Source organism: Amia ocellicauda, chromosome 1, assembly GCF_036373705.1.
Source record: "Amia ocellicauda isolate fAmiCal2 chromosome 1, fAmiCal2.hap1, whole genome shotgun sequence".
NCBI classification, from domain to species: Eukaryota; Metazoa; Chordata; class Actinopteri; order Amiiformes; family Amiidae; genus Amia; species Amia ocellicauda.
This window is the reverse complement of record NC_089850.1, coordinates 61,677,852-61,690,558: the sequence shown is the minus strand read 5'-3', so window position 1 is coordinate 61,690,558 and position 12,707 is coordinate 61,677,852. Positions and strand designations below refer to the sequence as shown.

Sequence of the window (12,707 nt, the reverse complement as noted above, 5' to 3'; positions counted from 1 at the left end):
CTGTAGTGTCCAGTCAGTCAGTCAGTGTTAATGTGCTGTAGTGTCCAGTCAGTCAGTGTTAATGTACTGTAGTGTACAGTCAGTCAGTGTTAATGTGCTGTAGTGTCCAGTCAGTCAGTGTTAATGTGCTGTAGTGTCCAGTCAGTCAGTCAGTGTTAATGTACTGTAGTGTCCAGTCAGTCAGTTAGTGTTAATGTACTGTAGTGTCCAGTCAGTCAGTGTTAATGTACTGTAGTGTCCAGTCATTCAGTCAGTGTTAATGTGCTGTAGTGTCCAGTCAGTCAGTGTTAATGTGCTGTAGTGTCCAGTCAGTCAGTCAGTGTTAATGTGCTGTAGTGTCCAGTCAGTCAGTGTTAATGTACTGTAGTGTCCAGTCAGTCAGTGTTAATGTACTGTAGTGTCCAGTCAGTCAGTGTTAATGTGCTGTAGTGTCCAGTCAGTCAGTCAGTGTTAATGTGCTGTAGTGTCCAGTCAGTCAGTGTTAATGTACTGTAGTGTTCAGTCAGTCAGTCAGTGTAAATGTGCTGTAGTGTCCAGTCAGTCAGTCAGTGTTAATGTGCTGTAGTGTCCAGTCAGTCAGTGTTAATGTGCTGTAGTGTCCAGTCAGTCAGTCAGTGTTAATGTACTGTAGTGTCCAGTCAGTCAGTCAGTGTTAATGTGCTGTAGTGTCCAGTCAGTCAGTGTTAATGTACTGTAGTGTTCAGTCAGTCAGTCAGTGTAAATGTGCTGTAGTGTCCAGTCAGTCAGTGTTAATGTGCTGTAGTGTCCAGTCAGTCAGTCAGTGTTAATGTGCTGTAGTGTCCAGTCAGTCAGTGTTAATGTACTGTAGTGTCCAGTCAGTCAGTGTTAATGTACTGTAGTGTCCAGTCAGTCAGTGTTAATGTACTGTAGTGTTCAGTCAGTCAGTGTTAATGTACTGTAGTGTCCAGTCAGTCAGTTTGTGTTAAAGTACTGTAGTGTCCAGTCAGTCAGTGTTAATGTACTGTAGTGTCCAGTCAGTCAGTCAGTGTTAATGTGCTGTAGTGTCCAGTCAGTCACCTTCTTGCAACATAGTGTAATTTTTCATATCCTATTCATATATAGATCTGTCCTATTGAGTTGTTTTCCAGGGAATGGCAGAGTGATGTTGAGAGGTATAGGCAGGCTTGTTCAGCTGGAATGCAGAGCGAGTGAGAGTGATCGTGTCCTTGATGCCCCATTTCCACTGGGCACGTTTAGCTGCACCTCAGTGGCCGGTCCGGTCCAGGGCGTTTCCACTCGGACTAGTCTCAGCGGCACAGTTTCACACATCGTACTGGCTGAGTCCCACACGGGGGCGGTCAGTACTGTGACGTCCTGACGCAGCGCCACTGCATCTGGAAATTGAAAGTACAGTGATGGCGGCCGCTCTCTTGAGAGAGATGCGGTAGAAACTTTTCCCAAGAAGGAATACAGTATGTGTGTGTACCTTGGGAAACGATTAATCTGAGCAGTTATTAATGCACGGTGGGAAAGTGCCACACAGGATGAATTGCTTGGAGCAGAAAGACATTGAAGAGTGTTTGAAAAGATCCTGCTGGAGAAAGGACTGCAGGACTGCATACAATGTGCCCTGATGACATACAGCATTCATTGTTTTTTGTTTAAATACACGCACACAGGGAATATTCGTCCTGGATTTTAATTCAATGTCCCGATGTTTTGTAAATTGTCTCAAAACTATTTAAATGGCACGGTTTCTAGCTTCCCCCTGTTTACACTGTCCAAAACTATTACTGTAAAACAGAGGCTGGTTTTTATGTGATCAATCGCATGAAAGCGCATGTTTTAATTATATTTGCAAACCCTCACTGCCGGTAACTATATGTTAATGGTAATCCAAGTATAGACGCTTCACCGACTGCAGAAAAACAAACCTATAACCTTACAAAACTACTGAGCGATTAATACAACTGATCCGTTCATTACGGTGTCAAAGGTGTTTTTTAAAGGAATCCCATTCATTATAAAAGTTGATGTTACTGACGTACGTGACTCTTTTATTTTGCACATTGATAAAGCTGCAGGTACAGAGAAAACATGCTGACACTGAATTTGTGGAGAAACTGTTCAGTAAGTTATGGATCCCAGAGTGTTGTAGCCGTATTTCTGTACACATGTATGAGTTTTTCTTTAGAAACTACATACACAGGCTGTATGTGTCATGCTATAGCTGTGTAGTGGCTACAGGACAGATTCAAACACACGCACACTGTATTTAATAAGGCAACGCAGTTCATTCTCTCACAGATCAATAATAAGGGACAGTATCTAGGACACTTAAATGAAGCTCTATTGGCGATGTTAATTGGATCATGATACAGGGAGAAGTATCACGGTTATTGACGATGCGCTGCTAAACAAAATAAACTAGATGAAACGGTCAACATGAACACTTCATTTTCTAACAATCATATTTGTAAGTGATGTCATTTGTTTTATACATATTTGTTCAATGTGTCCCGGTTTCTACGTTTTAATATCTGGTATAAGACTAAGATATCGTAAATAGATTTCAGTGCAAAGTGTATTGATTTTAATGTTGATGGTATTTGAGCCTCCAGTTTTAAACACTAAATCCCAGAGTGCCGAGCGTCCCAGATGCGTTTTGTCCTTCCGTGTCTCACAGTCGCTTCCTAGGGCAGCTGGACCCACGACAATGAGTGCAGACACAGGCGGGCAGTTGAGCTGCAGTTACAGCCCGGCCACACGGAGGCGCCCTGAACAGGGCCAGTGGAAACGGGTATGAGTGACGTCAGTACAGAGCCCCTGCAGGGTCAGGCCCGCGGCCACTGGGGGGGTGAGGACGTGACGGGACTCCGGCGAGGTGTCGACCGGGATGACGAAGTGACAGCCGGTGTGGAGACAGCGCTCCAGGGGCGACGCAGTCCTGATTGGGCGACTGAGGCGGCGGCCACACCCGGGCTACTACTGATCCAAGCCATTGCACACTGGATTGAGACAAACTGCTAATCCGGTGTGATGTCATGTGACTCGGTCGCTATGCTTTCAGCTGGATGATGCAGACACGTGTCCCGCTGCGGAGTCAACTGCCACTGTGACGTCATAGGCAACCGGTTCACTAGAGCAGCTCACAGGACGCGTCACAACTCGACGGAAGTGTTGGTGGAAGGTAAGAGTACAGCTTCCGCACAGAAGTAATACGGCAGCAAAGACTTTGCAATGGAGAAGATACGCAGTTTCATGAAGCGCAAGAATCAGGTTTCGGCTGGATATGCTGACCCGAGAGAGACAGATCAGAGGAAGCTGCACAAGTCTAGGGGATTTTTTTCAAAGCTAAGAGGTCTGTCCAAGAAGCGTGATGTAAATGAGCTGGACAACGAAAACCGGTAAGACATTATTATTATTATTATTATTATTATTATTATTATTATTATTATTATTTGAATGAAGTGATTCTTTCAATGTCCAGTGTTTTCTTTAGGGAGTTCTGTGTGGGCCATGGGTGTGTCTGTGATCTGTTATGAATTGAGCAGGGTTTAGATATAGACTAGTGTTTTCAGTTGCACTATACATGAACACCTCTCTATATTATTATTATTATTATTATTATTATTATTATTATTAATTTGGTGCCAGAGGAAACGCATTGGTTTTGCAATAGCAACACGGGCAGCTGCAGCACACTATTCTAAATGCTGACTGTCAGGTGAAACCTTTAAGGGATTTCATATCAGATGTGGTTTGTTTGCGGTCTGAGCTGAGGCCAGTCATTAGCCTGTATAGTCTTGGTAATGGACGGGCATTATTCAGAAGCACCCGGGCCACTGTGCCGGGGGCCTGGAAACCTCAGTGAAGGTGATAGTGAGTGTACGAGCCAAAGGGAGACCCTGTGTCCTCTGTCTGTGTGAGATGTGAAGGCACAGTGTGTCTCGCAGGAGTTGAATATTGCTCTACTCAGCCGAAATACCTGCTGTGGAAGCATGCGATGTGATTGGCTGGTGTGGCGCCTGTGTTTCTCAGGCTGCAGGGACGACACAGACAGGCAGACAGGTTTCGTAATGATCGTGTCTTTTGTCTCCAGAACTCCCCCTCCAGTGCAGCTGGCCTGTGTCTGTGGACAGGCGAACGCTGTGACCTTCCTGGCCGAACAGAAGGCGACGTTGAACCTGCCCGAGAGCCAACACAGATCCCCGCTCATAAAGGTAGGCCCACGCCAGAGTCCCTCGCTCGCCTCTCATCGATATGTATTCCCTCTGTTCTTAAATGGAAAGTTTCCCGAGGTTTTGTTTTTTAATAGATAGGAAATCAAACTATTGAATGAGTTGTTGCAGCCGTCTCCGTGCCCTTTGACCTTTCCCTTGTCTGAGAGACAGGGACGCCCACACGGGACAGAGTTTTCTTTGACGCTTTTAGCAGCTGTTGTGTTGTCAGCCGGAAATACACAAGACTGGAAGAGCCTGACAACAGAAACTGTTTTTGTCACCCGTCAATATCAACTGCCGTTCTGATGCGCTGGATCTGTCCCAGCATTTGAGTGTGTTTGTGTGGCCTGTCAATGTGTTGTTACTGGATTGAACTGATTTTATTTAACACACTTTACTTCCAGAATGATCCCGAGGTGACCTTCACCCCAGTCGAAGTCTTCGTAAAGGTAACGTGTCCCAGCCGAGCGCTCTGTGTGCAAACAAGGCTTTAGTCCTGACATGTTGGCGCATATTAACTGCATAGTATGACTTTGTTTAAACAAGCTGTAGAGAAGTCCTGCCTTTCAGGGTGTCAGTGAAGACAAGCCTGTCAGGATCGCCATCCATATCCATTCACATGGAAAGACACAGTTTAAACATCCCCTTCATCATCATCATCATCAGTGACTGGACTCACAGTAAACACTGTCTCTCTTGTCCAACAGGAAGACAGTTCTTCTGAGGAGGAGGACGGCGGAGTTCATGGCGCAGGTAACGGTGCTGATCTGGGGAGGGAGTGAAAACAGTAACGGTGGTGAGAGAGAGACCCTTTTTAAACGGATCTTCTGTCCCGATTCGCTCGGCTGATAAAGACACTGACTTGCAGTGCAGGCTGAGCCCAATAGGTGGGACATTACACTGGGATTATAAACTGTCAGAGTTCAGGCCTGCGTTGTGCGTTTCCATTAGCAGAGACTGCCTCGCTGCCTGGAAACATCTCTGCTGTCTGTGCTGGGCCACAGCATGAGGGAGAGTCGAAGAGGACAGATACACGAGGAAACGAGCAAGGGATTATCCAGATCACTATCCAGATTAGTGTATGACATAAGACGGTGAAGATGAATGTGATAATACACTATAGCTGGGTCTATAAACACTTGACAGTGGCCTCCACAGCCGTGGCTTCTGTCACACATCGCAGTGGCTCTGGTGTGACTTCAGTCGTAGGCAGGGGGGTCGCAAGGGGGTAGGCATCCTAGGCAATTGCCTGGGGCCCCGGGCTGAGGGGGGGCCCCCAAATTGGAACCTCTCATGGAAGAAAACTCCGCCGCACCCCCCCCCTCGCAGCATCACCTTCAGGAATTATTTTGCCTGGAGCCCCCACATACCCTAGAATCGCCTCTGGTCGTAGGTCGGTGTGCTGAGGCACTTTGTGTGTTTGTTTGCTGTTCAGATATATGTAACTGCAGTTCCTTTGTGCTGGTGTTTCAGTGGCCTGCTGGGATTCAGACAGCGACACGTCCGTCTTCAGCTCCAGCAAGTCTGAGGAAAATGTCACCAGTTCATGGGAATCGTTGGAGAAAAGTGAGCTAAAGCAACGCGCCACTCTGAATATGAGAAATGTCTTCTGTAGTCATTTGGGATCATGAATGTAATAAATAAGCCTTGTGCAGACATCTGGATACCTGGGTTGTGTCCACACTAATCCAGCTGGTCAAGCCAGGGTGAGTGAGTGACACAACTGTGTAAGAGGTGTTTGGAAAGCCTGGCGCTGAAGGCCTCAGCGCTGCTCTCAGTCAGTGAGCTGTCAATCATTGTGTGACATGGCAGGGCCACAGCCACGCCCCGGCCACGCCTCTGCACCCGCCACTGATCTCATGTCACACAAACACAGCTTTGTTTCACTGCACTTCCTTGTGTACTTGCTGTACTTTCCCACGTAACATTGCGCAGTGCGTACGAGTGTTGTGTGTGCGTTGCTGATTCCTGCTCCGTTGGTGTCCGGTCAGACGAGACGCAGCTGGAAGACCAGGTGGCCGAGCTGCAGGCGGAGACGCAGCGGCTGAGCAAGGCCTTGGTCCGGCAGGAGAGATTGCAGGGGAAGCTGGCCCAGGCAAAGAGGGAGAACCTGCTCCTGCGACAGCGGCTAGCCAAGGCCGAGAGCCAGGCCCAGCTCCAGGAGGAGGCCGCGAGAGCCGCGCAGGCCCAGCTGAAGAGGGACAGACGAGAGAGCTTCGAGATGATGGAGGAGCTCGTGGGCGAGAACACGGAGCTCCGGGAGCAGATCTCGAAGCTGGAGAGCAAGACAGCAGAGACAGAGGTAGGCGACCACGAGGTCCTGAGTTTTTGCGTCACCTCCGACAGACAGTAGCAGCACTTGGTCAAAGGGATTGGCCTTTTCTCTCTCATTACTTTAACTGGACAGTCCAAGTCCACCCCTTTAGTGTTGACATGTACTGTTTGTTTGTACATGTGTTTGCTCATACAAACGTTTCCAGGATGGCAGGCTTAGGCCTGGGTTAGTTTGATGTTGTGCCAAGTGGGCTACAGTGAGGGGGCTCCCAAATCAAGTCCTGCTTAAGGGCCCCCAAAAGGCTACTGGTCACTTCTGAAGCAGCTAGGCAGTTTACCAGCAGTGCCAATGTCGAATCTGTGGCTTGAGTCCTTGCCCAGGTTGGTGTGGCTGTGCGGCAAGCAGGAGCTCTTGTGACTGCTCTGCTGGTCTGCTGTGGTTGTGTTAGAAGACCCTCGCTAGTGTCCTCACCTCGGTGGCAGCGTCCAGTCTGCCTTTAACAGCAGCGTCTGGACCCGTAGTGTGCACACGTGAGAGTTAACGGCTGGACCCGTAGTGGGAACACATTAGAGTTAACGGCTGACCGTGTGGTCCTCAGGCTGCTGTGAGGCGGCTGCAGCAGGAGCTCAAAGACAAGGCCGTGAGCGCCGCGCAGGCCCAGCCGAGTACCGACAGCAGCAAGATCATGAATGTGGACAGCGAGGATGTGGTGACGCGACTGCAGTGGGATCTGACCCAAACGCGGCAGAAACTGGCCCTGAGTGACGCAGCTCTCGAGGACAGCGCGCTCTCCATGAAACACCTGGAGGAGGACAAGCGGTGCTTGGAGAGAGGACTGAACTGGACGAGTCAAAAGGTAGGCGTAGCTGTTAAAAAACTGGGCCAAGAGTCCAGGGCTTGAGTATGGAAACAGAGCAACTGGGTGATACTTTGGTTTCTGTGCACATACTTTTGCTGTGACATTGATGACTTGTGTCCTGGTTTCCTGTATCTCTCCATTCTTCATCATGGTTCTACTTCCGTGTCCTGGGCTCTCAGCTGCAGGAAACCGAGGAGCTGTACCTGCAGAGCAAGCGCTGCGTCCACAACCTGAGGTCCTCTCTGAAGCAGCGCGAGGTCCAGCAGACAGAGGGCCGCACAGGCAGGTATGTCACTCTGCTGTCACAGAAGCAGACGCCTCTGCAGCGGTGAGTCTCTGACCTGTCCCTCGAACCACTTTGTTACCTTTCACAATCCATGTTGTTGCTTTGATCCTGCTGTATGACTCTGCAGTGTTGTCCTTTTCCTGCTCATGTGTGCTGTTCTTGTTTCTCATACATTTAGTCTCTGGTTCGATTCCACACTGTTCTTGTTGTTATATATGGAAGCGATCCCCGTAAACAGAACAGATCTGCCTGTGTGTTCTGTCTTTGAGAGCAGGGTGAATATATTTGAAGCCACATGAAGCATCTCTCTCTCCTTCCCCACATTTAGTATGTCCACGGATTTTCCTTTTTTACGTGAGTGCTTTGGGTGCAATTCTTTTTCTTTACTGAGTTACAGAGAGCCACAACTGTTTCTCTCCCACATTACTGTCTGTAAAGGTGTATTTTGCTGCAGGCACAGAATCGGTTTTAGTCCACACCTTGACTGTAATTCCCCCTCCCCTTCTCTCTCTCTCTCCCTCCAATCTCTGAACTGCTTCTCTGCCATTAGAGTCAGGCACCTCTCAAGACAGCTCCGAGCAGATTCAAGGCTCCGACGAGGGAGCTTTGGCGCAGGGGGTCCGAGACGTGGAGTGGGAGCTGAGCCGAGCCGCAGCGCCGCACAGAGATCTAAGCGGAAAAGCTCAGGCTATTTGGCAGGACCTTGGCGGCCAACGTAATGTGGTGAAGCCCAGTTCCTGTCAGTGTTAATGAGCTGTAGTGTCTGACTGACTGGACACTACAGCACATTAATACTGACTGACTGGACACTACAGCATATTAACACTGACTGACTGGACACTACAGTACATTAACACTGACTGACTGGACACTACAGCACATTAACACTGACTGACTGACTGACTGGACACTACAGCACATTAACACTGACTGACTGGACACTACAGCACATTAACACTGACTGACTGGACACTACAGCACATTTACACTGACTGACTGGACACTACAGTACATTAACACTGACTGACTGGACACTACAGCACATTAACACTGACTGACTGGACACTACAGCACATTAACACTGACTGACTGTACACTACAGTACATTAACACTGACTGACTGGACACTACAGTACATTAACACTGACTGACTGGACACTACAGCACATTAACACTGACTGACTGGCTGGACACTACAGCACATTAACACTGACTGACTGGACACTACAGTACATTAACACAAACTGACTGACTGGACACTACAGTACATTAACACAAACTGACTGACTGGACACTACAGTACATTAACACTGACTGACTGGACACTACAGTACATTAACACTAACTGACTGACTGGACACTACAGTACATTAACACTGACTGACTGACTGGACACTACAGCACATTAACACTGACTGACTGGACACTACAGCACATTAACACTGACTGACTGTACACTACAGTACATTAACACTGACTGACTGACTGGACACTACAGCACATTAACACTGACTGACTGGACACTACAGTACATTAACACTGACTGACTGGACACTACAGTACATTAACACTGACTGACTGACTGGACACTACAGTACATTAACACTGACTGACTGGACACTACAGCACATTAACACTGACTGACTGACTGGACACTACAGTACATTAACACTGACTGACTGACTGGACACTACAGTACATTAACACTAACTGACTGACTGGACACTACAGTACATTAACACTGACTGACTGACTGGACACTACAGCACATTAACACTGACTGACTGGACACTACAGCACATTAACACTGACTGACTGTACACTATAGTACATTAACACTGACTGACTGACTGGACACTACAGCACATTAACACTGACTGACTGGACACTACAGTACATTAACACTGACTGACTGGACACTACAGTACATTAACACTGACTGACTGACTGGACACTACAGTACATTAACACTGACTGACTGGACACTACAGCACATTAACACTGACTGACTGACTGGACACTACAGTACATTAACACTGACTGACTGACTGGACACTACAGCACATTAACACTGACTGACTGGACACTACAGCACATTAACACTGACTGACTGGACACTACAGCACATTTACACTGACTGACTGGACACTACAGTACATTAACACTGACTGACTGGACACTACAGCACATTAACACTGACTGACTGGACACTACAGCACATTAACACTGACTGACTGTACACTACAGTACATTAACACTGACTGACTGGACACTACAGTACATTAACACTGACTGACTGGACACTACAGCACATTAACACTGACTGACTGGCTGGACACTACAGCACATTAACACTGACTGACTGGACACTACAGTACATTAACACAAACTGACTGACTGGACACTACAGTACATTAACACAAACTGACTGACTGGACACTACAGTACATTAACACTGACTGACTGGACACTACAGTACATTAACACTAACTGACTGACTGGACACTACAGTACATTAACACTGACTGACTGACTGGACACTACAGCACATTAACACTGACTGACTGGACACTACAGCACATTAACACTGACTGACTGACTGGACACTACAGTACATTAACACTGACTGACTGACTGGACACTACAGCACATTAACACTGACTGACTGGACACTACAGTACATTAACACTGACTGACTGGACACTACAGTACATTAACACTGACTGACTGACTGGACACTACAGTACATTAACACTGACTGACTGGACACTACAGCACATTAACACTGACTGACTGACTGGACACTACAGTACATTAACACTGACTGACTGACTGGACACTACAGTACATTAACACTGACTGACTGACTGGACACTACAGCACATTAACACTGACTGACTGACTGGACACTACAGCACATTAACACTGACTGACTGGACACTACAGCACATTAACACTGACTGACTGACTGGACACTACAGCACATTAACACTGACTGACTGGACACTACAGCACATTAACACTGACTGACTGGACACTACAGTACATTAACACTGACTGACTGGACACTACAGCACATTAACACTGACTGACTGACTGGACACTACAGCACATTAAAACTGACTGACTGGACACTACAGTACATTAACACTGACTGACTGGACACTACAGTACATTAACACTGACTGACTGACTGGACACTACAGCACATTAACACTGACTGACTGACTGGACACTACAGCACATTAACACTGACTGACTGACTGGACACTACAGCACATTAACACTGACTGACTGGACACTACAGCACATTAACACTGACTGACTGACTGGACACTACAGCACATTAACACTGACTGACTGGACACTACAGCACATTAACACTGACTGACTGGACACTACAGTACATTAACACTGACTGACTGGACACTACAGCACATTAACACTGACTGACTGACTGGACACTACAGCACATTAACACTGACTGACTGACTGGACACTACAGCACATTAAAACTGACTGACTGGACACTACAGTACATTAAAACTGACTGGACACTACAGTACATTAACACTGACTGACTGGACACTACAGTACATTAACACTGACTGACTGACTGGACACTACAGCACATTAACACTGACTGACTGGACACTACAGCACATTAACACTGACTGACTGGACACTACAGTTACCTGCCCAGTGGGGGTCTGGTAAGCCCCACATACTGCAAGGAGAAGGAGAGATCATAAGATACGAGTCTCACAGATGGTGCCTGGAACTGCGCTGCCCGAAACAACACCACGATGCACAGCAGCACGTCAACACTCACTGTGTCTGTCCCTCCCTCCCTGCTCATGCGTCTGTGTGTGCGTCCGTCCGTCCCTCTCCATTAAAACATGAATACGTTCAAAATACTGCCGTTGCATTGTTTGTTGGTATGACACTGTTTCCCTCTGTACGAGTGTGTGTGTGAGAGAGCGGCAGAGTGAGTGTGTTTCATATGTAATAAAATGTCTGTGGGCTTTAGTTCATACTGTGCCGATCGGTGATTCATTAATCCTCAGCCGGGCCGCAGTGGCAATAGTTCAGCTGTTCCACTGGTTGGCACCCCTGTGCCAGGCCACTGACCTGTGCTGCGCCGTGATTGGCCTGCGTGCCCTTGGTCCCGCCCAGGCTCTTGTTGATTGACGCCAGGGCCTGTCTGGCCTTTTCCCACTCTGGGTTCTCATGGACTGGAGCATCAGAGAACTGCCTGAGAGACGGAGGGGAGAGGGGTTACTGGACTGGACACTACAGCACATTAACACTGTAGAGACGTTATTAATGTTTTATATAAACTGTATTATGTTTTATATTAGAAATAATAATAATATACAGACTGAGCAAAGTAGATTTGTGAAGCTAGCAACAGGCAGTTGTCCAGAGGATATGCTCTGGACATTCTCCTCTCCACTTTGACTTCTGTTCATTATGATAAGAGGAACACCGAAAAACAGATCAATAGCCCACAGATACCAGTTTTTTAGAGGTTTCCTGTTCTTCTCTCAAGGCTGAAGATGTTACATTACAGTGATTGATTATCTCATTGACCATTGTTAAAGAAATGTGAGATTGGGCAGTTTGTATGCCACAACAGGAAAGCACCTGCTTCCATGATGACCCCCCCTCCTCAGGAAGACCACCACAAACATTCAGAAACCTGATCTCAAGACAACACTTTGGGAAATCTGTCTGTGCCCCTGCCCACAGACCAACATGTCATGCATTGTATAAAAGGCTGTCCACTTGTGCTGTTCAATAAGTCTCCGCTGAGGTAGAGTGCTTCCATGTCGGGCCCCTTCCAGGCCTGGCATGTTAAATAAATACATTTATCATCTATGCATCTAGACTGGGTTCTACACAATGACAGTCTGGACACTACAGCACATTAACACTGACTGACTGACTGGACACTACAGTACATTAACACTGACTGGACACTACAGCACATTAACACTGACTGACTGACTGGACACTACAGTACATTAACACTGACTGACTGGACACTACAGCACATTAACACTGACTGACTGGACACTACAGCACATTAACACTGACTGA

The 12,707-nt window shown here is 47.4% G+C and overlaps 1 protein-coding gene across 1 annotated transcript; it reads left to right on the top strand.

Moving 5' to 3' along the window:
- The first annotated feature begins 2,449 nt into the window (after window positions 1-2,449).
- LOC136757199 (ensconsin) lies at window positions 2,450-6,547 on the top strand. Its single transcript, XM_066712378.1, has 6 exons — window positions 2,450-3,368; window positions 4,064-4,184; window positions 4,589-4,633; window positions 4,892-4,937; window positions 5,658-5,750; window positions 6,176-6,547. The coding sequence occupies exons 1-6, from the start codon at window positions 3,202-3,204 to the stop codon at window positions 6,535-6,537; spliced, it is 834 nt and encodes a 277-aa protein (XP_066568475.1). The 5' UTR covers window positions 2,450-3,201; the 3' UTR covers window positions 6,538-6,547.
- Window positions 6,548-12,707: the final 6,160 nt, after the last annotated feature.

What these genes read in the sequence shown, in the direction of transcription:
- LOC136757199 (XM_066712378.1), top strand. Translation starts at nt 3,202, where the DNA reads ATGGAGAAGATACGCAGTTTCATGAAGCGCAAGAATCAGGTTTCGGCT. An exon ending in GAGCTGGACAACGAAAACCG is followed by an intron (nt 3,369 to 4,063) that starts GTAAGACATTAT and finishes TTTTGTCTCCAG; the next exon opens with AACTCCCCCTCCAGTGCAGC. An exon ending in ACAGATCCCCGCTCATAAAG is followed by an intron (nt 4,185 to 4,588) that starts GTAGGCCCACGC and finishes CTTTACTTCCAG; the next exon opens with AATGATCCCGAGGTGACCTT.